At 48.8% G+C, this 26,752-nt stretch overlaps 2 protein-coding genes across 2 annotated transcripts; both read right to left on the bottom strand.

The window, feature by feature from the left end:
- Positions 1-297: 297 nt before the first annotated feature.
- Snupn (snurportin 1) lies at positions 298-17,623 on the bottom strand. Its single transcript, XM_090321417.1, has 9 exons — positions 17,526-17,623; positions 13,459-13,621; positions 11,878-12,025; positions 11,243-11,347; positions 10,962-11,058; positions 8,097-8,194; positions 4,996-5,073; positions 4,575-4,655; positions 298-868 (listed from the first exon to the last, which is right to left on the bottom strand). Exons 2-9 carry the CDS (start codon positions 13,614-13,616, stop codon positions 545-547), a joined length of 1,089 nt encoding a protein of 362 aa, XP_090177543.1. The 5' UTR covers positions 13,617-13,621; positions 17,526-17,623; the 3' UTR covers positions 298-544.
- Positions 17,624-21,737: 4,114 nt separating this feature from the next.
- On the bottom strand, positions 21,738-23,035 carry Imp3 (IMP U3 small nucleolar ribonucleoprotein 3). Its single transcript, XM_090321571.1, has one exon. It carries the CDS (start codon positions 23,000-23,002, stop codon positions 22,448-22,450), a length of 555 nt encoding a protein of 184 aa, XP_090177697.1. The 5' UTR covers positions 23,003-23,035; the 3' UTR covers positions 21,738-22,447.
- Between the last annotated feature and the right edge of the window lie 3,717 nt (positions 23,036-26,752).

Below are 26,752 nucleotides of genomic sequence, written 5' to 3'. Positions count from 1 at the left end.
GGCTCTTAGCTCAAGCCCCAGGACAGTCAAAAACAAATTAAAAAAAAAAAAAAGAACACTTAAAAAACCCAGTACAGGTGCTGTCATGCTAGCGACTTCAGGAAGCTATGATTTGAGGATCAAGGTTCAACCCTAGCCGGTGAGACAATCTCCAACCAACTAGCAAAATGTGTGTGTGGGGGGTAGAGCTGTAGCTCAAATGGTAGAGCACTAGCATTAAGTACAAAAGCTCAGGGACAGTACCTAGTCCCTGAGTCTAAGCCCCAGGACTGACACCAAAAAAGAGAAAAAAAAAATCAACACCTTCTTTTCTAAGAATTACCTATATTTACATTATCTCTGGGATACACTTGCTCACAGCAGCAGGAATCCATCTGACTTGCACCCAGTTCCTTCCCCAGCTGCTGGAGCCTGCATTTCACACAAAGAGGCTGTGTCCAACCACAGTCCCTGTCAGAACACTTGGTGTTCTCATTGTCCATGGCCCCTGTCTTCTTCCTGGGGTTCGGGCTCCATCCGTGACTCCTAAAGGAAGCTACGTTCTTTAGCTGTCCATGAGGCTGGCAGGGTGGTCAGGGCTCGGGGGGCACGTGTCCAGCTTGGGAGTGGATAGGTGTTCCAGTTCATAATGTCCGTTCTGCGGGGCCTGGGGTGCGGGCTTCTCCTTCGCGCCCTCCTTCTGGATCCTCTTGTGCTCAATAATCTGCTGGAGCTGGTGGCCGGCATATTCCGGCTTGGTGGTGAGTGGGCCAGCGGGCACAGCCACCCCGAGAACGTCTGATACCATGTAGGGGCGCAGCCAGCCCACCAAGGGGGTGCTTCCAGGGCTGTAGTGGGTCTGCTTGTGGTAGAAGAGAAGTCCATCGACCTATGGAGGGGAATCGGGGAGCACACAGTAACTTTTGAGGGTGTGGGGGACATATGATTCCAAGAGAGCCTGTGCACTCAGAGGCAGCTTTGACTCGACGGCTGTCTAGGCTACTGCCAGAGGAAAAGATGGTGGCTTCCCACCTGTTCAAGTTCTAAATAGATGGCCTGGTGACACAAGCTGCAACCCCAGCCCTAGGCGCTCAGAAGCCAAGGAAGGTAGATGTCAGGCTCCTGAGCAGCCCTGTTTTTCTGCTGGCATCATCCCAAACATTTAATACTTACTGTCCGGGGATACGGGTCAAGCCAGGCACCAGTGGTGCACGTCTGTAATCCTGACTACTCAGAGGCTGAGAGCTGTGATGCGAAGACAACCAGGAAAGGCTAAGTCGGTGAGATTCTTTATCTCCAGGTAACCACCTTGAGGTTCAATACCCAGTGCCCAACGTTTTAAACAACAATGGGAATTTGGCCTAGTGGTAGAGTGCATGCCTTGCATGCAGGTTTGATTCCTCAGTACCACATACACAGACAAAGCCAGAAGTGGTACTGTGGCTTAAGTGGAGGAGTTCTAGCCTTGAGAAAACCCAAGGACAGTGCTCAGGAACTGAGTTCAAAGCCAGGACTAGCAAAAAATAAAGAAATAAAGAAATAAGCGGTAGTATTGTAAAGAAACAAATGAATAAAAGCCATTGGGCCGGGAGTTTGGCCTAGTGGTGAATTCAAGGCCCAGGACTGGCAAAAAAAAAAAAAAAGCAATGCCCTGGAAAACTAAATTTTGCAAAATGATCCTTTCCTGTTTACATCCTACCCCTATTTCAACACCTTTTTTTTTTTTTGATACCACATATCACAGGCTATCTCTAACCCATCTTTTTACCCCATCTCTCCACATCATGTCTTCTCCACTTTTTTGGGCCAGTTCTGGGGCCAGGGCACTGTCCTTGGATACTTTTTGCTCAAGGCTAGTGCTCTGTCCCTTGAGCCACAGCGCCACTTCTGGCTTTTTCTGAAAGTGTGGTACCTGCGGCTTCATGCATGCTAGGTAAGCACTCTACCACTAGGCTACGCTCCCAGTCCTTCTTCTGCACTTTTTTGGGGAGATCATGGGACTTGAACTCTGGGCCTGGGTGCTATCCCTGAGCTCTTCAGCTCAAGGTTACCGCCCTACCCCTTAAGCCACAGCTCCATTTCTAGTTTTTTTCCTAGTGATTAATTGGAGATAAAGAGTCTCACATTCTTTAGTGTCCGGGCTGGCTTTCAACCTCAGATCATCAGATCTAAAACTCCTGAATAGCCAGGATTACAAGCATGAGCCACTGTGACTGGCTCTTTCCTACTTTTTAAAACAATTCTAGCTGGGTGCAATGGCTCATGCCTATAATCCTAGCTACTTAAGAGGTTGAGATGTGAGGATTGCAGTTCAAAGCCCAGGCACTAAAAAGTTCCTGAAACTCTTATCTCCAATTAAATGGGAAGTGGGGCTCTGGCTCAAGGGGTAAGGTGGTAGCCTTGATCGGAAGAGCTCAGGGACAGCTCCCGGGCCCTGAGTTCAAGTCCCACAACCGACAAAAAAAAATCTAACACTTTTTCTTTTTTTCTTTGCCAGTCCTGGGACTTGAACCTTGGGCACTGTCCCTGAGCTTCTTTTGCTCAAATCTAGCGCCAGAGTGCTATTTCCCACCTTTTCTGTGCATGTACTGAGGAATCCAACCTAGTGAGGGCTTCATTTCCAGCCCAATTTCAACACTTACATTTTTTTCCTTTTTTTTAAGCAATATTTATTTGAATCGTCTTTGTATGTACATGTGCACACGCATGCGTGCGCGCACACACACACACACAGACACTTTTTTTCTTCCTCCCAGTTTTGAGATATTTCTGGTGAAATCCAGGGCATGCACGTGCTGGTCTAGCATTCTATCACTGAACTACACTCCTCAATTCTTTCTTTAGTCTGAGACTGAGACTCAACTAAGTATCTAATGTTTCTCCAACCCCTCAATTTTTAAAAATTAGGGTTTTTTTTTTTTAAATTTTGTGCTACTATGGGGGCATAAACTCATGAACTGGGGGCTGTCTCTCAGCTTTTTGTCTCAAGTCTAGTGCTCTACAACTGGAACTACATCTCCATCTCTAGGGTTTTAATGAGAGAGTTTGGCTTTGAGCTGTGATCCTCGCATCTCAGCCTCCTGAGTAGGTAGGAAGATAGGCCCGAGCCACCACCCCTGGGCATCCTCTGCTTCCTGAGCCAACCCTGGCAGAATCAAGCAGAGACTCAGCCTGAGCCCAGGTCCTCTGCGTCCACATTCTAAGCTCTCTCCATCCCCAGCAGGGGTGGCTGAGTTCCCCTCATGGAAGGAAAGGCAGGGAGGGGACTGGACAGAGGCTGGTGAGGCACCTGACTGCAGAACGCAGGACCCAGGCTTCCTCAGCCATGGCTGGCTGCCCAATCACTCCCCTACATTGCCATATTCTGGGAAACGCATTTCTCAACGGGAAGAACGCCTCCGGGCCCACATTTTCTTTTCCATGATTCAGTGACTCATCTCTCAAGAGCATTTATTGCCACTAGGTAGAAGGGTTATAAATAAAGATAGGGTTCTTACCACCTTCTTAATTGACTCCCAGAAATGAAGCAAATTTGCCTTTGCCTTATCCTCATGCGGGAAACTCTGATCCCTTACAAAATTATATCCAGTCTCAAGAAGATACTGGCCGGTGACCAGGCAGAACTTGAAAGAGGATGAAGAAGAGAGGGGAACTGCAGGTTTGAAGGATGACAAAACAAACTGCCGGGGGCTGGGAGCTGGGGTGGAACTCACTGGAGGAGCGTTTGCCTCGCATGTGGAAGCCACAAAACAAAAGAAGCAGGGTGCTGGCGTGTACCAAACTTCCTACTTTACGAGGCTGACATCTGAAGATCACAGTTCAAAGCTGGCCCCAGCAGGAAAGCCTGTGAGACTGCTATCTCCAGTGAAGCACCAAACAGCTGTGGCGCTGTGGCTCAAGTAGTAGAACCCTAGCCTTGAGCACAAAGAGGCTCAGGGACAGCACCCAGGCCCTGAGTTCAAGCCCCAGGACTGGCATAAAAGAAAGAAAAACAGACAAGTACCTTGAACTGAGTGCTTCTGGAAACGGGAAAATTCCAGTGCTACAACAGTGCAAGCTCTTGGCAGAGCGAGATGAGCTGGCCACCCAGTCCCGTGCCATTCACCGCAGGCAGTGCCAATCCTGGGACTGCTGACTGATTTGGCCAAACCGAGGGATCAGAGGCTCAATGTTGCCTAGGACCTGTCATTCACCAGTGGCACTTTGTGCACCAGCTACAAGAGTCAAACAGGGGCCTATTCTGCTTGTAGCAGCAAGAAGCACACAAGGAAGACGAGGAATGAAAATAGTTGTCAGAAGCCAGTGGCTCACGCCTGTCATCCCAGCTACTCAGGAGGCTGAGATCTGAGGCTTGCAGTTTGCAGCCAGCCTGGGGAGGAAAGTCTGTGAGACTGGACTCTTTATCTCCAATAAACTACTCAGAAAAAAGCTGGAAGTGGTCCTGTGGCTCAAACGGTAGAGTGCTAGCCTTGAGCATAAACAGGCTCAGAACAGAACCCAGGCCCTGAGTTCAAATAAAAAGGCTGTGTAGGTATACCTAAGTCTCTCTGTATCCTGCAATCATGGGAAGAGGGTGACGACAGTAGTTTTATTACCTCAAATGGAAAGTCCATAGACAGCACTGTGCACAGGCTCTCAGGGGTACAAGGGAAATTCTTTAGTCCCACAAATTTAAACTGAAATAGAAATGAGAACATAAAAAGAGTTAGTACAAGCTGGGCATGGTGGCTCGTGACTGCCATCCTAGCTACTCGGGAAGCTAAGATATGAGAATTGTGGTCTTTAAGTCATTCCTTGACAAGAAAGTCTGTGAGAGGCATCTCCAATTACGCACTGGAAAGGCATGGCAGACTCGAGGGCTCACGCCGGTAATCCAGCCACTTAAGAGACTAAGGTCTGAGAATCTTGGTTTAAAGCAGGGGAGGAAAGTTTTCAAGACTTTATTACTACTCCCAATTGATAATCTTCAGGTGACAGAGATGCTAAATCAACCGCCACAGGAGAAGCAAGCCTTACGGGATTAAGTTTGGTCTTCTCGCCCAGTCCCTCTTCCTCTGGTAACTTGGAATGCATCCAGTAGAATCGAAAATCAGTCTGCCACAAAGGAAATAAAAAGAGAAGATATTACTCACCTCCAACTTCAATACGAATGGCTACCTGTTTTACAAAGACCCCAGTTCCTTTGTGTTCTCAACCCCTATTTCACTAAGAACTATAAGACCAGGAAGGCGTTCCTCACATCCCTCCAGTAAGTGTGGTGGAGTGGCACATGCCTGTAATTCCAGCACTCACGAGGTGGAGAGAGAAGCATCCCAAGCTTGAGGTGAAGACTGGGCCACAGAGCAAGTTCCAGACCCATCTCAGCGACACAGGGAGACCCCCCAACCCCCCCCTAAAACTAAAACAAAACACAAATCCCAGAGGAAAATGGGAGCTGCATTGGATTCTATTTCTGTTCTCGCATAGGCTCGGCTCTGCTCTGGGACGCGGTGAGTGATTCAGGCCTGTGACTCTCGGCCTCCATCTCTCGGAAGAGCATGGCTCGGCCACTTGTCTCACAGCGTTGATCCACGGAATCTGACCAGGTGACGAGCACGCAGTGCTCCACGGGGCAGACTCCAAAGGCTCGTGCTCACGTGAGGTGAAGATCCTCACCTCCTGTGAGACTGCTGGCCATCGGTGGGTGCAGATACTGGGCTTGAACTCACAGACTGAGCATTGTCCCTTAGGTTTTGTTTTGTTTTTTTCCCTCAAGGCCAGTACTCTAATACTTCAGGCACAGTTTGGAGATAAGAGCCTAGGGGACTTTCTTAGAGGACTGGCCTTCTAAGTAGATAGAATTATAGGCGTGAGTCACTGGAGACCATCTACTCTGTTTTTGTTTTTTATTTTTGCCAGTCCTGGGCCTTGAACTCAAGGCCTGAGCACTGTCCTTGGGCTTTCTCAAGCCTAGAGCTCTACTACTTGAGCCACAGCACTATTTCTGGCTTTTTTCTATGTATGTGGTACCAAAGAATCGAACCCGGGTCTTCGTGCATGCTAGTCAAGCACTTTACCTTGAGGCCAAACTCCCAGCTCCACTCTGTTTTATATGCTTGTTTGTTTTGTGTGTGTGTGTGTGTGTGTGTGTGTGTGTGTGTGTGTGTGTGTGTGTGTGCCAATCCTGGGGCTTGGACTCAGGGCCTAGATGCTGTCCCTGAGGTTTTCTTCACTCAAGGATGGCATTCTACCACTTGAACCACAGTTCTACTTATGATGGCTTTTTGGTGGTTAATTGGAGACAGAGTCTTGTAGACTTTCCTACTGGGATGGCTTTAAACCATAATCCTCAGGTTTCAGCCTCCTGAGTAGTTAGGATTACAAGCATGCAGTAGCAAAACCCACATCGCTCTTCTCTTCAACTTTTTCTTCCTTTTTTCCTCCCTTCTTCCTCTCTTCCTCCTCCTCTTCTTCCTTCTCCTGTCCTCTTTCTCACACGAGGAGCATGATGGGAAACTAGACAACTGTGCACAAAGAAGCCATCAGGAATGATGGGGGACTGTCTGCTAACTGCTCCTACGAGAGCTTACTCAGTAAACAGCATGGAGGAAGGTGTAAGAAGATACGAGGGAGAAGAGTTTTTCCTCCATCCGAAAGGCTTCCTAGAGCAAGTCTTGGAGACTTGGAGCTCTGCACGAGATCGAGGCTGCCCTGGCACCCACAGGGTCAGGGCCTGTGGGGGAAGGAGCCATTTGATGGTATCTCACATTGTCCCTTCACTTCCTGCTGCCCGCCATCGCCTCTCCTCATCCCACAATCTGCCCTGCCAGCAATCCTCCAGTTCCCTGGAGACAGGCAAGGGGACAAGGCAGCTGTGACAAAGCGCAGCCTACAGCTCCTGTTTCTCCCTTTCCATTGTCAAGAACTGCTTGTAGGGGCCGGGAGTTTGGCCTAGTGGTAGAGTGCTTGCCTAGCATGCACGAAGACCCGGGTTTGATTCCTTGGTACCACATACATAGAAAAAAGCTGGAAGTGGTGCTGAGGTTCAAGTGGTAGAGCTCTAGCCTTGAGAAAGTCCAAGGACAGGGCTCAGGCCCTGAGCTCAAGCCCAGGATTGGCAAAAAAAAAAAAAAAAAAGAACTGCTTATACTCCGACCAGGAGCTGAGGGTCAAGCCTGTACTCCTAGCTACTCAGGAATTTGAGATGGAAGGATCTTGGTTCAAGCCTGGCTCAGGAAAGAAAGCCTGTGGGCCTCTTATCTCTAGCTAAACATCCAAAATGCCAGAAATGGAGTTGTGGTAGGATGCTAGCCTTAAGCAAAAAAGTTTAGGGATCAGCCAGGTGCAGTGGCCCACGCCTGTAATCCTAGCTACTCAGGAGGCTGAGATCTGAGGATCGTGGTTCAAAGCCAGCCTGGGCACAAAAGACCACTCTTATCTCCAATTAATCATTAGAAAAGGGGAAGTGGTACTGTGGCTCCAGGGGGAGGATGGCAGCCTTGAGCTGAAGAGCTCAGAGCGACAGAGCCCAGGCCGACTTCAAGCCCTATGAACCCCCCCAATACACACACAAAGGTGAATATAATGTAACTCTTCTATTAATTACAATAAAAAAATATATGGGAAAAAAAATTCAGGGACAATGCTCACGTAATGAGTTCAAGCCCCAGCACCAGACCAACTTAAAAAACAAACAAGAAAAGCAACTGCTAGCGGCTGGGAGTTTGGCCTAGTGGTAGAGTGCTTGCGTAGCATGCACAAAGACCCAGGGTTCAATTCCTTCCCTCCACATACACAGAAAAAGCCAGAAATGGTGCTGTGGCTTAAGTGGTAGGGCTCTAGCCTTGAGAAAGCACAAGGACAGTGCTCAGGCCTTGAGTTCAAGCCCCAGGACTGGCAAAAACAACAACAACAACAACAACAACAAAAAACTGCTATACTTCCCTCAGCTCCATTTGTTTATCTTTAAAACTAAGCAAATTTGAACACTCTCGAAGATGCAGGGAACATTAGATCATGTTCACAATACATCACATCCTGGACACCCTAACAGGCTGGCTGCATACCAAATCCACAGGCAGGGACCATGTTCCCAAGAGAAGGCAGGATCAAGATAGGGAGGAAACAGCAGCCCTTACCTGGCAGTCATAAAACGGGTGTCCCCGCCAGCACATCACATCCAGAACATAGTATGTCTGCTTCACCTCACTATAGATACAATCCAGAATGGTGTAGTCTGTAGACAGAGACAGAAAGTTAGCACACGGCCCTCTTTCCAACAAGGGTTCCCTCAGCTGCAATCTAGGAGACCCTGTCTTCCAGGCTCCAAACCAAACAACCTTTAGGGCCTGCACCAAGGACTGAGGGTCCACCAGGGACAGAATTCTGCATGGCCTGGCGGCTTCAGGGTGACAACAAGCCGCCTACAACAATCGAGACAACTCTGGCCAAGTGGGAACTTAGAATCTCAACACCAATTTGAACACTGACTCATCTTACGGGAGCTCAAGCTTAATATTTAAGTTCAATGTTCTGTTGTAGTGGATAACTAATTTTCTTTTTTGTTGTTTCTGTGATAATACAGGGGCATGAACTCAGGGTCTGAGCACGGTCCTTTCTCAAGGCTAGAGCTCTACCACTTGAGCCACAACACCACTTCTGACCTTTTCTGTATACATGGTATCAAGGAATCGAACCTAGGGCTTCATGCATGCTAACGATGTACTCTACCACTAAGCCACATTCCTGTCCCTGGCCTCAAACTCTTGAGCTCAGATCATTTCCTGACTCACAGGCCTCCCCACTGGCTGCACTAGAGGTGCATGCTACCACAGCTGGCTTAGAATTACCCTACGAGTTCTTACCACAGGCACTGGATGATATTCTCTTTTAAAAGTGGAGAGAATATGACCATGGAGGAAGCCATGAAGAGGGGAATTACAATGTGAGATACAGAAAGAGGAAAGTGGAGCAGCAGGCCATGCTTTCAGGGAAGAATGCCACATGGTTAAAGCCAGCCAGGTGGCTCATGCTTGTAATCCTAGCTGTTCAGGAGGCTGACATCTGAGGATCAAGGTTCAAAGTGAGTCCTAGAACAAAAGAACTGAGACTCTTATCTCCAATTAACTTCTAGAAAACAGAAGTGGGGCTTGGTTCAAGGGTAGGGTAGTAGTCTTGAACTAAAGAGCTCTGGGACAAGGCCCAGGCCTGAGTTCAAGCCCCATGACCCACCCCCCTCCCCCCAAAAAAATAGTTAAGGGAAAAGGCAAGGAGAAAAAAAAAAAACCATAGTTAAGGGCAGAGGCGAGGAGAAAATGCAGGCCCATATTTGTACTTCAGTAAATGGCAGACTAGACACACACAGGGATGAGAAAACAGGCCTGCTGAACAGAGGAAACATGGAGAGAGAAGGGAAGAATGTGGATGAGGGGCTGAGCCTGCTGGTGAAAAGTAATGAAAATGAGTAGAGCTAGACACTGGTAACTCCCGCCTCTCATCATAGCTGAGATCTGAGGAATAGGGTTGAAGCCAGCCAGGGCAGCAAAGTTCCTGAGACCCATGTCTTTAATTTTTAACCAGCAAGAGCCAGAAGTGGAGCTAAGTCTCAGGCGACGGGGTGCCAGCCTTGAGTGAACAAATCTAAAGGACAGTGCCTACACCTTAAGTTCAAGCCCCTGTAGGGACAACAACAACACAGCCAATATAGCTGAATACTGGTGGCTCATGCCTGTCATTCTAGCTATTCAGGAGGTTGAGATCTGAGAATCCCAGGTCCCCATTTCAAAGCCAGCTCAGGCAGGAAAGTCTATGAGACTCTTATCTCCAGGTAACCATCAGAAAACCAGAACTGAAGCTGTGACTCAGGAAGTACAGTGCTAGCCTTGAGCGAACCGAGCTCAGGGACAGAGCCCAGGCTCTGGGTTCAAGCCCTACTACTGGAAACAAAAACCAACAATCAAAAACAAAAACAAAAAGCAGTGCCAGGCACTCTTGGCTCACACCTGTAATCCTAGCTGTTCTGGAAGATGGCAATTTAAAGCAAGCCTGGGCAGAAAAGACTGGGATACTCCATCTTCAATTAACCAGCAAAATGCTGGACTGGGGGTATGGCTCGGGTGGTAGAGCACCAGCCATGAATGAAAATGCAGAGAGCCCTAGCTCTGCCAATTCACAGCCAAGAACAACTTCAAAGGTATTTAATCTCTACACCCTTAGTTTGCTGAATGAAGCCAAGTGGGAGGGAGAAGCTGAGGTGAGGACAATGACAAAGGAGAAGGGGGAAATGGGCAGGGAAGTTCCAGCAGCAGCTGATGGCACTACTACACTTGGCATATGTTCGGATACCCTCACCCAAAACCCTGCATCTGTCACTTTGGAATGGAGGTGCCATGGCACATTCACCTGAATCTAGAGATTCATTGCTCAGCAGGCCTCACAGGCCTGCATTTATTTTCCAGCTGAGGAGTCCCCACCTTGATTTGCAGGACACCTTGAGACCCTGTCTCAAAAAATAAGCAACAGGCTGGGCACTGGTGGCTTACATCTGTAATCCCAGCTACTCAGGAGGCTGAGATCTGAGGATTGTGGCTCAAAGCCAGCCCGTGGAAGGAAAGTCTGAGACTCTTGGCTCCAATTCAATATCAAAAAAGCCGGAAATGGCACTGTGGTTCAAAGTGAGAGTGCTAGCCTTGAGAACAAAAGCTCAGGGACAGTGCCCAGAATTCGCATTCAAGCCCCAGGACCAGCACAAGAAAGCAAAAACAAAAACAAGTTGGTGAGTATCTGCTTAATCAAACGGGAGGCTGAAGGTTCAAACCCCAGTGCCAACAAAAACAAAAGCAAAAAACCACCACGCAACAGACAGTCTTATACTGATTATAAAACAGTAGCCTACACCCGGAATCCAGACACTGAGGAAACAAGATCAAGAGGTCATAGCCAATCTGCTCGTGGCAGTGAGACTCTTAGGTAAGGCAACTTCAGGTACCTTTGTCTTAATGTACCTTTTGCTGTAGTTGAGTTTCGTCTGTTGCCTCCTGGCAGGAGGGAAGAAAACCTGTTGACACAGTAGCCACTCTTAGTGTAGGCACTGGTGGAGCCCTGTGGGGAGAAAAAGCTACTGTTCTTATCAGACATCCACGGATCTCCTTACAATGGAGTTGCTGGCCCAGATATGGTGGACAGGAAAGGACTGGGGGGGGGGGGCCCAGGAGAATGGAGAAGAGAGAAAACACCTGGCCTCCAGTTAGCCCTGCAGGCTTGAGGGGTGGAGACAGCTACTCACCCTGGAGGCCACAATGAGGGCTCTTTTCCCCACGGGGCACACGACCACGATCCATTCCTGCCCCAGATCTGAAGGGACATCAATCAGCCACTCGGAGAGCATCAGCTGGAAACACAAACATGGAATTCAAGGCTATAGGAGCAGGGCTGGGAGTGTGGCCTAGTGGTAGAGCGCTTGCCTAGCATGCATGAAGCCCTGGGTTCAATTCCTCAGTATCACATACATAGAAAAAGCCTGTGGTTCAAAGGGTAGAGTGCTAGCTTGGAGCAAAAGAAGCTCAGGGACAGTGCCCAGATCCTGAATTCAAGTCCCAGGCCAAGCAACAACAACAACTACAAAACACACACACACACACACACGGGAGAGACAGAATACATCTGTTATAAGATCAGTAACTCAAGGGTTTCCTGCTTTGTGGCTGGCAGCCACTGGTTACAGCAGGCTCGTGGTTGCAAACCCACTATCCACAGACTTGATCAGGGATTTGACTCAGCCCAGCACCGAGCCACTCTCCCACTCACATACACATTCCCATTGCTTTGCCTTGCGATCCCCTCTCCTGTTCTAGGGGGCTTTGTGTAGGGGAAGGCACTGCCCTTGGGGTGCGGGGGAGGCCTCATCTCTGAAACACTCACTTGATTGGCATAGCGTTTCGGTAACTTCTTGCCAGTGTCGATGTCCATTTCTTCATCATCCTTCCTCTCTTCTTCTCCCTCGCTCTCCATCCCGGTCCAGTCATCTTCAGCCAATCTCCGGGCATGGTTCACATAATCCAGCCGCTTGCTGGAGATGACAACAGACATGAGCACACGGTCTTTATGTCTTCTAGCCGGATATCTCAGAATGTAACGAGCTGCATTTATTTCAAAGGCTACAAATTTGGGAAGAACTTGAGGGTTTTTTGGTTTGAATCTGGCCTAAACAGGAAAGTTCCTAAGATTATTTCCTATTAAGCACCCAAAAACTGTAAGTGGAGTTGCAATTCAAGTGGCGGAGTGCTGGTGTTGAGCATAAAAGCTCAGGGACAGTGGCCAGGCCCAGAGTTCAAGCTCCCTGACCCCCAGAAATAAGTAAATAAGTAAATAGTGATATATACAGATAGACTTCAAAGATTCTTCAAAGAATCTTTGCTTCAGGAAAGCAACTGGATGACTAAAAACCAGCGCTGGCTGGGCGCTGGTGGCTCACGCCTGTAATCCTAGCTACTCAGGTGGCTGAGATCTGAGGATCGAGGATCAAAGTCAACCCAGGCAATAAACGGACTACTTAGAAAGAGCTGGAAGTAGTACTGTGGCTCAAGTATTAGAAGTGCTAGTCTTGAGCATAAAGAAGATGAGGGACAGCACCTAGGCCCTGAGTTCAAACCCCAGGATAGGCAAAAAATAAGAAAATGTTAAAGAGAGTCTCAGACTCTCCTGCCAGGACTGGCTTTAAACCGTGATCCTCATCTCTCAGCCTCCTGAGTAGCTACGATTACAGGTGTGAGGCACCACAGCTGGCCAGAGAATGCAAGCTGTAAGCAAGCCAGGTGCTACAGAGAAGCACCACTGGTAAACACAACTAGTCCAGGCAAAATACAGCCTCTGAGGAAGACTGTTCCTTTTCTTCCAATCCCTAGTTCGTACATTTATGACCCAGAAGAAAAGCCGATGGTACGCTGAGAATAAAAAGCAGCCTGCTCTCCAAAGCAGCAGGGCCTCAAACACTCCCATCCTGCTCTTTCCCCTTTTGCTCATTTTGGCATTTAGACTGGAGAGTGTGGAAGACATTTCCTCTGATTCTCTGTGAATTATTTGTCTTGAACTCCCAAGGGCTCCGTAGTAACATTTGGGCTGCAGGCAGACGGGAAGACCACACGAGTAACCAGAATTCAGTGTCAGAGAGGCCACACATAAGCTACCCCAGGAATGTGCAGAGTCTAGGCGTGGCTTCCACTAAGTCCCTAAACTGCAAAGCTCAGAATTATTGCCAGGAAAGAAAAAAAAAAAGTAATGAGCTTTTGCTTTCAGACATCAGTCCTCCTTTCTTTGTCCTTTCCTACTAAGTCCTGGGGATACAGGCTTACCTCAGCTTTCACTCTCCATACCATGTAGAGAGCAAGATCAACCTACAAAGGGTCAACTTTAAAGGGGATTCCAGAGAAAGCTGCTCAGTCCCCTGAGAAGTTTACAGCTCCCAACCTGGAGAAAGAAGCCAAGGAGTTAAAGCCCCCTTACGATTTCTGCAGTTCCAGTAATTTGCGCCGCCGCTCACTCTGCTCCAAGGAACTGTACTTGGACTTGTACTGAGACAGGCGGGGGTGCGGGGCAGCTGTGCTGTTCAGATCTTGAGACACAGAAAAGGTACTAGCCAGGGCTTGACTCAGCTCTTCCATCTTGGCTATTAAAAAAAAAAAGAAGAAGAATTCATATCCCAAGTGCACAGGGGATTAGATGAAAATGATAACGACCTAAGAAACAAATCAACAAACGACATAAGCCAGGCACCAGGGATCACGTCGCCAATTCTAGCTACTCAGAAGGCTGACTTCTAACAAGCTTGGTTCAAAGCCAATGGGGGCAGACAAATCCAAGTGACTCTTGTTCCTAACTAACCAGTCAAAAGTTGAAAGTGGAGGCATGGCTCAAGCTGTAGAGTACCAGCTATGAGCGAAAACAGTGGAGTGAGAGTATGAAGCCTTGAGTTCACGCCCAGAACTGGCATAAAATAATGAAACAATATTATTTTCTACTGGTAGTTCCATGACTCCTTTGATAGTCAAACAAGCAATCACTAAGCAAATTCATTCATTCCATGATTGAAACCTTTCCCTTTGTTTAATTTTTGGTGCTAGTCCTGGGGCTTGAACTCAAGGCCTGGGTGCTGTCTCTGAGCTATTCTGCTTAAGACTAGTATTCTATTACATGAACCATACCTCCATTTCTAATTTGAGCTCTTCAGCTCAAGGCCAGCAATCTACCACCGTGAGCCACTGTGCCACGTCTAGTTTTCTGGTGTTTAATTGGAGATAAGAGTCTCACAAACGTTTGTGACCAGGCTGGCTTTAAACCAAGATCCTCAGATCTCAGCCTCCTGAGTAACTAGCATTATAGGCATGAGCCACCAGCACCCTGTCCAATTTCTAACTTTTTGGTGGTTAACTGGATAAGAGTCTCCTAGGTTTTCCTTCTCAGACTAGCTTTGAACTGTGATTATAAGATCTTAGCCTCCTGACTACAAGGATTACAAGGGTGAGTAACTGGCCCTTGGCTACTTTTCTGTTTCTGATTACCAGACTATCACTGACATCTGATGATAGACTCAGCTATCTAATTTTTTCCTATAGTACAGTTTAAAGAGCCATCACTCAATAATGAACATAACTCTCGGATTCAAATTTTAGCCAACTGACCATTCAATAGGGTTACAAAGACCAACTCAAACTAAGGAAGTTTTGTTGCAGGAGAAATACTAGAAGGAAGCCAGGCACCATGGCTCACACCTGTAATCCTAACTACTCAGGAGGCTGAGATCTGAGGATCGTGGTTCAAAGCCATCCTGGGCACTAAAGTCCCTGAGAATCTTATCTCCAATTAACTACCAGAAAATGAAAGTGGTGTTGTGGCTAAAGGGGTAGGGCAGTAGCCTTGAGCTGAAGAGCTCAGAGACAACACCCATACCCAGAGTTCAAGTCCCACAACAGACAAAAAAAAGAAATGAAAAAAAAAAAAAAGAATGCTAGGGCTTCTACAAGGAGACCAAAAAAAAAGCCAAAAGATCTCAAACTAGAGAGTTGCCATCTCATTTCACAGTTTTGATTCTGAGGCAGTGAGAATAAGAAAGGTTTCAAGGCTACCCGTATGAGACTCAGAAAAAAAGCTGAAAGGAGGAACGTTGCCAAGTATGGTGTGGTTATGGTGTGGTACATGAGGGAAACAGAGAGATGATAGACTACTGAGGAGAGAGATAAGGAATAGGAGTAGAGAGAGGCCTAATTTCAGCACATTCCATTCACTCCCGTGAACTAACGCATGAAATAGCACAGGAACTCATCAAAGGGTTGAGTTCTGCCTCGAACTGTAAGATACCATGAACACAGGGGAGAATCTTATCAGAGCTGGGCTGGGCCAACTTTTCTGGTGTAAATCAGAGGACATGAATCAATACTAAATTCCATGCCAGGCTAGGTCCCAGGACTTCCTAAGCACCAAAATCAACAGGTTCACTACAGACTCCATACCAAAAATACAACTCAACAGGCCTCTCCCTAGCCAGTGAGTATGCACGCATGCGCATCTGTGTCTGTATATATAAGTCTATACCAAGAGAGAAATAAAAATGAGTTGGGACTGTGGCTTAATGATAGAGGGCTTGCATAGCATGCCTGAGGCCCTAGGTTCGATTCCTTGGTACCACATACACAGAAAAAGCCAGAAGTAAAGGTATGGCTCAAGTGGTAGAGTGCTAGCCTTGAGCAAAAGAAGCTCAGGGACAGTGCCCAGGACATGAATTCAAGCCCCTGGATTGGGGAAAAATAAAAATAAAAATTATATGTGATGTAGCCTAAGATGGTCTTGAACTCAATCATCCTCCCTTGGCCTCTCAAGTGCTGAAAACGCAGGCCATGTATGGCTCCTCTGAACCACTTGTTTTTGTTGTTTTTTAGTTTTGTTTTTCTTTTATGGGGCTTGAACCTAAGGCCTCGGTGCTGTCCCTGTAGTTTATTCACCAAGGTTAGCTCTCTATCACTCTGAGCCACAATGCCACTTCTGGTTTTCTGATAGTTAACTAGAGGTAAAAGTCTCAGATTCTGGCCTGGGTTTGGCTTAGAACCTTGATCCTTAGATCTCAGTCACCTGAGTAGTTAGGACTACAGGTCTGAGCCACCAGAACCCAGCTGAACCACTTGTGTCAGTCCTGGCGCTTGAACTCAGAGCCTGAGCATTGTCCCTGGATTTTTTTTTTTTTTTTTTTTTTTTGCTCAAGGTTAGTCCTCTACTACTTGAGTCACAGCTCCACTTCCATCTTTTGGGTGGTTCATTGGAGATGTCTCATGGATTTTGCCTCTCAGGCTGCCTTTGAGCAGAGATCCTGAGATCTCGGCCTCCTGAGTAGCTAAGATTACAGGCTGGAGCCACCAGTGCCTGGCTTAGATTTTGCCCTTCTCACCCTTCAGGAAAGTGATCTTATGTTCCAAGCAGTGAATCAAAATTACTCCCTGGTAGGGTTGGGCACCCAGTGGTTCATGCTTGCTCTACCCAGGAGACTGAGATCTGAGGACAGTGCGGTTTGAAGCCAGTCCGGGGTGGAAAGTCCGGGAGACTCTTTATCTGCAATGAACTTTCAAAAAGCCCAAGTGAAGCTGTGACTCAAATGGTAGAACGCTATGGCCTTGAGTAAAAACAAAAAAGCTCAGATTATGAATTCCCACAGACTTCCTGCCTTTTTTGCATTTCACAACTTCCTTGAAAACTTTTAAAACACACCTTTTAGTAGGGAGCGATGGCTCACACCTGTAATTCTAGCTACTCAGGAGGCTGAGATCTGAGGATCATGGTTCAAAGCCAGCCCAGGCACTAAAGACTGTGAGACTCTTCTCTCCAATTAATCTCTAGAAGGAAGTAGGGCCGTAGCCTTGAGCTGAAGAGCTCAGGGACAGCACCCCGCCTCAAGAGTTCAAGCCCCATGACTCCCCCCTACACACACACAAAACCAAAGCAAAGCAAAAAGAAAACATCTTCTGTTCATTCAAGTAATGACTACATACATCTTTTATTAGGACCTATCATTCTGTAGCCTGTTGTTAGCTCCTGTTGGGTCCAGAACCACAAAATCCTTCAAGTGGATGCCCCGAGGCCCAGGCCTGGCTCCCGGGAGGGCTCCCCGGCCTGGACCCCAGTCCACTCCGGGTGGTGCTGTCCACCCCCGAGTCCAGATCTCAGCCGCAGGTGGCCGCACGCGCAGCCGTGCCCGGCACGCCAAGGTCGCCCCCTCTCCCTACCCAACCGGCCCGGCTCCAGCCCCTCCCCCCACCCCGGACCGCACCCGCCCCACCTGCCCCGCCCCGCCCCGCTCGCCCTAGCGACCGCGTCGCCCAGGCCTGGCATGGTCGCCCCCCCCCCACTCCGCCCCCGAACAACAGAATCGCCCCTCCGGGGACCGGAAATGAGCCACAGAGGCGGCTCCAGCCAGGTCCCGTGCCCCCCACAAGGGACGCCCTAGAGGCTACGGTACGGAGACGCCAAGAAGGAGTCAGAGCCCGTGCAAAGAGCCAGAAGAGATCACCCGGGAACTGCGGACTCACCGGACCGCGAAGGCTGCAGCACGCGCCGCCGCCGTCTCCGCCTCCAAGAACTGACCAATCAGCTGCCCCGGCAGCGCGTGGACCCGCCCCTCGGACCTCAAAGGCGTCAAGGGGCCTATAAGGGCGCGCTCAGCCCGAGTTCCGGCTCCACCCACCGCGGTGCCTGCTGGGAGTAGTGAGTCAGGCCCGACACCACTTCCGCCCTCAGTGGCTGGTGCTTTTCCGGTGGCCGAGGGCGGGACTTCCGGGCTCCTTGCGTCGGAGGGCTTTGCCGGGATCTTGTCACTTCTGCACCCCGGCTCGCCGGGGCTTTCGCCAGAGGAAGAAGCCAGGACGGCGTTAGAGCTTGGAGGCCGCCGGGCAGCCGGGATTGAGACCTCAGCCAGATCCTGTGTGGCCTCTGTGCAGACCCGAGACTCAGGGAAGAACGGAATGGCTGTTTGGTCGCGTGCCGACGGCGAGTAGCCTTCAGGTCACCAGGACGTTTTCTCCCTGTCAGTCTATTCAGATGACGTGAGTAACGTGAACGTCACCTCCTGAAGGACCCGGGAGCCCGGGGACCGGCCAGAGGCTCGCAGACCGCAGCCGGGAGCCTGGCCTAGTGGTTAAAGTGCTTGCCTGGCATGCACGAAGACCCGGGTTCGAGTCCTCGGCACCACACACACAGAAGCAGGCCAGAAGTGGTGCTGGGGCTCAAGGGTAGAGCTCTAGCCTTGAGAAAGCCCGAGGACAGTGCTCAGGCCCCAGGACTGGCAAATAAATAAAGACTTCCAGAGTAGATTATTATTATTATAGAACAGAACCTTTTTAAAAACGGATGACCAGAAAACTGTAGAAATGGCGCTGTGGTTCAAAGTGGTATTGAGATAGCTTTAAAGGAAAGTACTCCAGGGACATGGCTCAGGCCTTGAGTTCAAGTACCAGGACCCCCACCAAAAGAAGTTGGGTAAACGGAGGTGTGGCTTAAGTAGTAGAGCACCAGCCTTGAGTAAAAAAGCTAAGGGAGAGGGTGAGGCCCTGAGTGCAAGCTGCTACTCCATTACTATGGTGCATGCTTGTCCAGGAAGAAACAACTTATCTGAAAAAAAAAAAAAAAAAAAAAAAAAACAGCTGGAGAGTATCTCTAATCCCAGTTACTGAGGACACTGAGATCAGAGGACTGAAGTTCACAGCCACTTTTGAGTAGGCAGAGAAGGGGTTTCTGAAGAGCTAAAAAAGCGCCCCCATTCTGAAGCAGCAACTGTCTTGTTGTTTATGTAAACTGTGAGTGACCCAAAAGTGCACCTAAATTAAAGAAACAGAATTGTGGTGCCATTAAGTCCCAGGAACTGACCTGTCTGTGTTAAAATTAACCAGAACTCGTGTAAATTCAAGGGATGGCATTTGTTTTCCAAAGCAGAACTCGCGTGTAAATTCAAGAGATGGCATTTGTTTTCTAAAACCATAAAACTACCCTTAGACAGCTAATTAGGACTCTACTGGTATAGGAATCCCCCTTACCTCCAACTGCCCTGAACTGTCCCTAACCCCTACCTTATCTCATTCCAATAGCTGATTGCTGTGTTAATGTAAATCTGTAGTCTTTGCCTTTAAAAGCCCTGTAGAAAAGCTGTTCAGGGCTTCCTCCTGGGCTCCCGCTGTAGGGGAGTGTAGGACAGAGGCCCGGAGCTAGCCTGGCTGAATAAAGCCTTGCTTTTGCATTTCAGAACGTCTGACTCTCAGTGGTCTCTTGGTGGTCGTCCTGAGACTTGGGCATAACAGTTTCAACCCCAGATATAACCAGCAAAATGCTGAATTAGGAGACATGGCTCAACTGTTAGCCAGCCAAAAAAGCAAGCAGAACAAGAGCACAAGTCCCTAACTCCAAACCAGCAAAACAGCATAAAAACAACAACAACAACAACAAAAAAAAAAAACACAATAACAGGGCCAGGAGTTTGGCCTAGAGGTAGAGTGTTTGCCTAGCATGCATGAAGACATTTACCACATACATAGAAAAAAGCTGGAAGTGGTGCTGAGTTTCAAGTGGTAGAACTCTAGCCTTGAGAAAAGTCCAAGGACAGTGCTCAGGCCCTGAGCTCAAGCCCAGAACTGGCAAAAAAAGAAAAAAAAGAAAAACAACAATAACAGATATCCAAATCAGAATTAGGAACTTGGGGTTTATCTCTTAATGTATCCCCCTTATTGGCGATGAGTCTCACTGTCTTTCCTGCCCAGGCTGGCTTCAGGGCTTGACCCTCAGAGATCAGCATTCTCAGTGGCTAGGATTACAGGCATGAGCCACTAGCGTCTCTCAAGTTTTGAATGTTTCTAGCTTCTCGTTTGTTTATATGTCCTTAGTATTAGAGTTTTGAGAACTGTATTAGAGAGAAAATTAATGATGAAATATAAAGAAAAAGGAAACTCCTAGAGACTTAGGATAGATAATAAGATCTGAGGATTGAGCTGAGTATGGTGGCTCACACCTGTAATCCTAGCTACACAGGAGGCTGAGATCTTAGAATCATGGTACAAAGCCAGCCTGGGAACTAAAGAATGTGAGACTCTTATCTCCAATTAATCACTAGAAAATGGGAAGTGGGGCTGTGGTTCAAGGGGTAGGGCAGTCACCTTGGGCTGAAGAGCTCAGGGAAAACGCCCAGGCCCAGGGGTAGGGCGGTAGCCTTGAGCTGAAGAGCTCAGGGACAGTGCCCAGGCCCAGAGTTCAAGCTCCATAATACACACACACACACACACACTTTGGTTGAAAACCAAGCACTGGTAGTTCAACCAGTAATCCTGTTTTTCTTTTTTTTTCTTTTCGTTGGCCCTCTGGTTTGAACTCAGAATGGGTGCTCAAGGCTAGTGCTGTACCCCTTGGAACCACAGCTCCACTCCTGGTTTTTTGAGGAGTTAATTGGATTTAAGAATCTCATGGGAATTTTCCTGCCCAGGCTGGCTTGGAACTGTGACCCTCAGATCAGTCTCCTGGGTAGCTAGGATTACAAACATGAGCCACTATCACCTGGCTCTTTTTCTTTCCTTTCTTCCTTTCTTCCCTCTCTCTCTTTCTTTCTTTCTTTCTTTCTTTGAAATAGCAGTAAGCCTGCCCAGGAATTGAACAAGGCCTTGAACATGCTGTACAAACTGTACCATTAAGGTACATTTCCAGGTTTCTCAATCGCTTGTAGGAACATCTGTTTTTAGGAACATCCTGAGCCATTTCTAACCACTAGATGGCCAAACTACAGGGTGATTATTTCCTTAGGCAAGCAAATACTTCAGTCCTCTAATATGGTATTTCCTGGGGCTGGAATATCAACAGGAAATCCTGTGGAGAAGAACTCAGCCAAAACACTCATTCCCAGAAAAGGCCTGGAACACAGACAAATCTGCCCGGCCTTATTCAACATCATGCAGCCTCCATGTGAGGCTCCAGTTGTAGATCTGTTGGGTCACGGCGCTCAGCTCCCCAGCTAGAACCTGTACCTCCAAACCTATGTGAGACCAATTAAGAGCCTGGTGCTGGTGGCTCATAGTGGTAAACCCATCTACTCAGAAAGCTGAGTTCTGAGGACAGCAGTTCAAAGCCAGGCTGGGAAGGAAAGTGTGAGATTTTTTTCTCTAACCAGCAAAAAGCTGGATGTGGTGATGTGACTCAAGTGATAGACCACCAGCCTTGGGGATAAAAAACATGCTGTGGCATTGGAAGAAGGTTCGAGAAGATTTAGCTAGGATGATGGAGACTGTGGAACCATCCCTTGGGACAAGATTGTCCTTAAAAATGGTACAGGGGGCTGGGAGTCTGGCTAGTGGTAGAGTGCTTGCATAGCATGAAAAAGACCCGGGTTCAATTCCTCAGTACCACATACATAGAAAAAAGCCGGAGATGGTGCTGAGGTTCAAGTGGTAGAGCTCTAGCCTTGAAAAAGCCCAAGGACAGTGCTCAGGCCTTGAGCTCAAGCCCAGGACTGGCAAAAATAAAAAATAATAATAAAAAAAAATGGTACAGGATTCTCAAGGACCATGTCTCTGGGGGACTATGAAATCCATGGTAGAACTGGAACTTCACTACCAGTTTGGGAACTCCTTAGATCTTCTCCTCATTCTCCAACTCCCCTTGTTTTTAAATGTGCACATTAATACACTTAGATGCAAAAAAAAAAAAAAAAGTTAAGGGACAGCAGCCAGGCCTGCATTGCACACAAGGACAAAGCACACAACAAAATGCACTTCCAGAGAGTATGGGCCATTTATTGATATTGGGGAAAAAATAACTGCTTCATAAGAGGGAGAGGACCTTGAATATTAAACTCACACTTATTTTATGGAAACATCAACCGAAACTCTCCATCTGTACACAGTTGCATCCCCACAGGGATCAAGTATTCCAAAATTAACCCAAGCAGTCCTGAGTCAAGATGACAAAGGAGGGGGAGCGCAAGGTTTTTATTTATACCAATATTTTGCACCCAAGAGGTTAAAAAAAAATTCACCTTGCAGTACAAACTGCTTGCCAGTGTCTCCCAAAGGCGGGTCACTTAAATCTAATCGTCCACATTCTAAGAAAATCTCATGGGAAACGGAGACACTATTTCCTACCCCCAAGCACTTGAGGTCTGTGACTTGAAGCGCAGGAGCTGCGGTCCACTAACACACTCTGGAAGGCGCAGGCTCAGTGTCTCCAGCCTCAGTTTACCCGTCTGTCATCGGTAGACATGAGAGGGAAAAGCCCCACGACCTGCAAACACAGCATCGCGGACCCTCAGCGCCTCCGGCCTCAGTTTACCCATCTGTCAAGAGGCAGCTGTGGCGAGAGGCCCCACGATCGGTGAACACACTCTCGGGGAGGGCGGGCTCGGCGCCTCGGGCCTCAGTTTCCCCATCTGTCGGAAGCAGCAGCGGTGGGGGAATGGGGGTGGGGCACGAGGCCCGGAGGCCCGCTAGGCGTCCAGATCAAAGTCGTCGCGCTCCTCGTTGTACTCCAGCACGTGCCGCTTGATCTTGGACGAGTCGACCCAGGTGACAAAGTCCTCCATGCTGCGCGTGACGAGGAAGGCGGGGTCGGTGACCACCTCCGGGCCCACGCGGATGTGGCCCTGCTCCACGAAGGCCACGGCGGCCTGCAGGTGCTGGGCCATGCGCAGCTTGAGCAGCACGGTGGGCAGGCGGCGGCGGCAGAAGGCGGAGGCGGTGACGGCGTCGCAGAGCTGCAGCGAGCCGCGCGTGGGCACCAGGCCCAGCGCGTACAGCTTGTCCAGCAGCGCGGCCGACGCGCGTGCGCGGAACGGGTCGCGCTCCGGCAGGTCGCGCAGCCGCCGCGCCAGCTCGCGCACCGCGCGGCTCAGCTGGTTGTAGCGCGTGTACTCCTCGCGCCGCTGCAGCCCGTACCGCCGCAGCACGCGCAGCTCGTGCAGGTTGTGGTCGGTCACCTCCCAGTTCAGAAAGTCCACCTGCTTCAGCAGCTTCTGCTCGTGGAACTTGAGCTTCCGCACCATGATGGCGGCGGACGGCGGCTGGAGCGAGGAGACCGGAAGCTAAGATCCCGTTCTGAAGCTCGCGCGACTTCCGCCTCCCAATAGGCCGACGGGAGGGGGAGGGCGGAGGAGGTGGTCTCCCTGACAACTCCGGACCAATAACAGAGAGAGACTGGCGCGGCCACGCCCCTTCGGTTTCCTATTGGTCAGAAGTGGGACACGCCTCATCGGGGGTGTGGCGTCTCCTCTACTTCTGATTGGCGGAGCGAGGCGGAAGCGTTGGGGCCTGCGGAGGACTCGTGCTGTTGCCACTCTGCGCGGATTTTACTCGCTAAGAATATTTTTCTAGTGGCCTTCCTGGCTTTCCTCTCGGGTTTCTCCGCGCGTGCGTGTGTGCACGTGTGTGCCCGTCCGAGGGATTGGACTCGGAGCCTAAGCGCTGCCCCCGGGCTTTTTGCACTCACGGCTGGCGCTCCATCCCCGGAGCCACAGCTCCACTTTGGACTTTCTGGGGATTCCTTGGAGACGGAGCATCTCACGGGTTTTTGCTGTCCGGGCTGGTTTCGACCTGCGATCCTCAGATCTCAGCCTCCTGAGTAGCTATCGTCACAAGGTCTAACCCTTTTGACTGAGCCCGAGTGACTGGGCCCAATGGGATGGGCTTCTGGGCATGTTCACAGCTGGTAGCTTTGTCTCAGGCATTTGACGCCACCTAGCTTCTTCGCTGATCATTTTGTTTTGTATGTGTTCCGTTATCTTAAAAGGCATGGATTCCCCCCCCCCCCCCACCGCGCCGGGCCTGGGCTGTCCCTAAGCTCTCCAGTTCAAGGCTACTGCCCTGCCCCTGGAGCCACAGCACCACTTCCTGTTTTCTAATGGTTAATTGGAGATAAAGAGTCTCACGGTCTTTAGTGCCTGGGTCTACTCTGAACGGCAATCCTCAGATCTCAGTCTCTTGAGTAGCTAGAATGACAAATGTGAGCCACTGGGCCCAGCTATTATTATTATTATTTATTTTGCCAGTCCTGGGGCTTGAGCTCAGGGCCTGGGCAGTGTCCTTGGGCTTTCTCAAGATTAGCACTCTACCCTTAAGCCACAGACAGCATCGCTTCTGGCTTTTTCTATGTATGTGGTACTGAGGAATTGAACCTAGGGCTTTGTGCCTGCTATGGGAGCATTCTATCACTAGGCCAGGCTCCTGACCCAAGGTAGACATGTGATATGTGGAAAATATATGTGCCGTAAATTATGTATGATGAATAGTCATGAACTCATTAGCCACCATTATTTCATTTACCTATTCCAGCCACTCCTCCCCAGAGAGAAAGGTAATTTTGAGTTGTGTTGTTTACTGTTTCCTTTTGTTTAGAAATAGTTTTATCATTATACATGAGTCCCTAGATATACTGTGACACTATTTCATTCTCCTTTGGTGGTGCATGCATGAGGCCCCAGGTTGGATCCATAGCACTGAACAAGAAAAAGAAGGATTTTGAGGGCTGGAAATGTGGCTTAGTGGTAGAGTGCTTGCCTAACATGCATGAAGTCCTGCATTCAATTCCTTAGTAACACATACACAGGAAAAATCCAGAAGTGGTGCTGTGGCTCAAGTGGTAGAGTGCTATTCTGGACCAAAAGAATCCCAGGGACAATGCCCAGGCTGTGTGTTTCAAGCCAGGGACTGACAAGGAAAAAGAAAAAATGATCTAGAGATTATCCTGGTGATTCTCACTCACTTTGGGGGTGAGGTCTGAACTCAGGCCTCAAGATTTTTTTTTAACCAGTCCTGGGTCTTGTACTCAGGGCCTAAACACTGTCCTTGGGCTTTCTCAAGGCTAGAGCTTTACCACTTGAGCCACAGCACCACTGCTGGCTTTTTTCTACGTATGTGGTACTGAGGAATCGAACCTGGGTCTTCATGCATGCTAAGCAAGCACTCTATCACTTAGGCCAAACTCTCAGCCCCCTCAATATTTTTTTTAAATTTTAAAATTTTATGAACAGGGTGATGTGTAGAGGGGTTATGGTTATATTTGGAACGTAGTGAGTACATTCCTTCCTGAATATTGCTACACCTTCCCATGTTTTCTCCCACTTTCCCTCCTCCCATCCCCTCCCAAGTTGTAAAGCTCATTTCCAACATACTGGTTTGTTGTTGTTTGTTCTTTCTTTGTTGGCCATGCAACTTGAACTCTGGGCCTGGGCACTGTCCCTGAACTTTTCAGCTCAAGGCTACCGCTCTATAGTGCAACTTCTCAACATTGTTTATTGGCATCACTTTTACAGGGGATTTCATTTCGTATAATCTCGTGTGTGGGGGGGGTGCATGTGGCAGTCCTGAGGCCTGCATGCTGTCCCTCTTTATGCACTCAGGGCTGACACTCTACCTAAGCCACAACTCAACCTCCAGCTCGTTGGTGTTAATTAGAGATAATTGTCTCAGGGACTTTCCTGACCTGGCTGAATTTGAACTGCTATCCTCAGATTTCAGCCTCCCGAGTATCTAGGATTACAGGTGTGAGCCACCAGTATCTACCTTTAGTATAATCTCTCTCTCTCTCTTTCTCTTTCTCTCTCTCTCTCTCTCTCTCTCTCTCTCTCTCTCTCTCTCTCTCTCTCTCTCTCTCTCCTTCTTTCCCTTCCTCCTTCCCTTTCTCCCTCCCTTCCTTCCTCCCTCTCTCCCAAGTCATGGGGCTTGAACCCAGGGCCTAGGCACTGTCCCTGAGCTGTTTTATGCTCAAGGCTAGTGTTCTACCACTTGAGCCACAGCACCACTTCCAGCCTTTTCTGTTCATATGGTACTGAGGAATTGGACCTAGGACTTCATGCATGCTAGGCAAGCACTCTATCACTAGGCCATATTCCCATCTCCTTTAGTACAATCTCTTGAGACAAGTAGCCATGGAGCTGTTACCCTCCTAGATCTGAAGAAGGCCTCTGGAAAGGAGGAAGTAGAAGATAGAAGTTCTAGAAATCCCTTATGGGTTGAAAGGCAAGAAGTTCTCAAGAATCTAGAAAGGAAGGTGATCCAGGAAAGCTTGAAAACAGAATCAAGGCCTGGGTGTGCATGGTTCACATCTGTTATCCTAGCTACTCAGGAGACTGACATCTGAGGGTCAAGGTTCAAAGCCAGCCTGGTAACAAGTCCCAAGACTCTTATCTCCAAGGAACCACCAGAAAATTGGAAGTGGCACTGTGGCTTAAAGTGGTAGAACACTAGCCTTAAGATAAAAAGCTTAGAGACAGGCCAGGAGTTTGGCCTAGTGGTAGAGTGCTTGCCTAGCATGCACGAAGACCCGGGTTCGATTCCTCGGTACCACATACATAGCAAAAAGCCAGAAGTGGTGCTGTGGCTCAAGTGGTAGAGCCCTAGCCTTGAGAAAATCCAGGGACAGTGCTCAGGCCCTGAGCCCAAGCTCAGGACTGACCAAAAAAAAAAAAAAAAAAAGTTTAGGGACAGCGCCAAAGCCCAGAGCCCAAGCCCCATGACCAACCAAAAAATAAAATAAAATAGCTTAGGAACATCACCCAGGCCCTGAGTTCAAGCCCTAGGGTGGGCGGCGGCGGCAGGGGGGGGGGGATGTGTTTAGAGCTCCTGTTGGGGGAAAAAAAAAAATCTAGTTTGATCTGTCTGTAAACTTAGGATTGAAGTGTTTGGGCACCAGTTAAAGACCATCAGGATGTTGGGTGGAGATCCCTGGGTGTGGGGTGGGAGGACTGCACTGAGGCCCTGGCTGGTTGAGCAGAAATCTCATCAATACAGGGAAAGCA

This window comes from Megascapheus bottae, chromosome 30 (assembly GCF_031878675.1).
Source record: "Megascapheus bottae isolate mThoBot1 chromosome 30, mThoBot2.hap1, whole genome shotgun sequence".
In the NCBI taxonomy this organism is placed as follows: Eukaryota; Metazoa; Chordata; class Mammalia; order Rodentia; family Geomyidae; genus Megascapheus; species Megascapheus bottae.
This window is presented reverse-complemented; position numbering and strand designations above follow the sequence as displayed.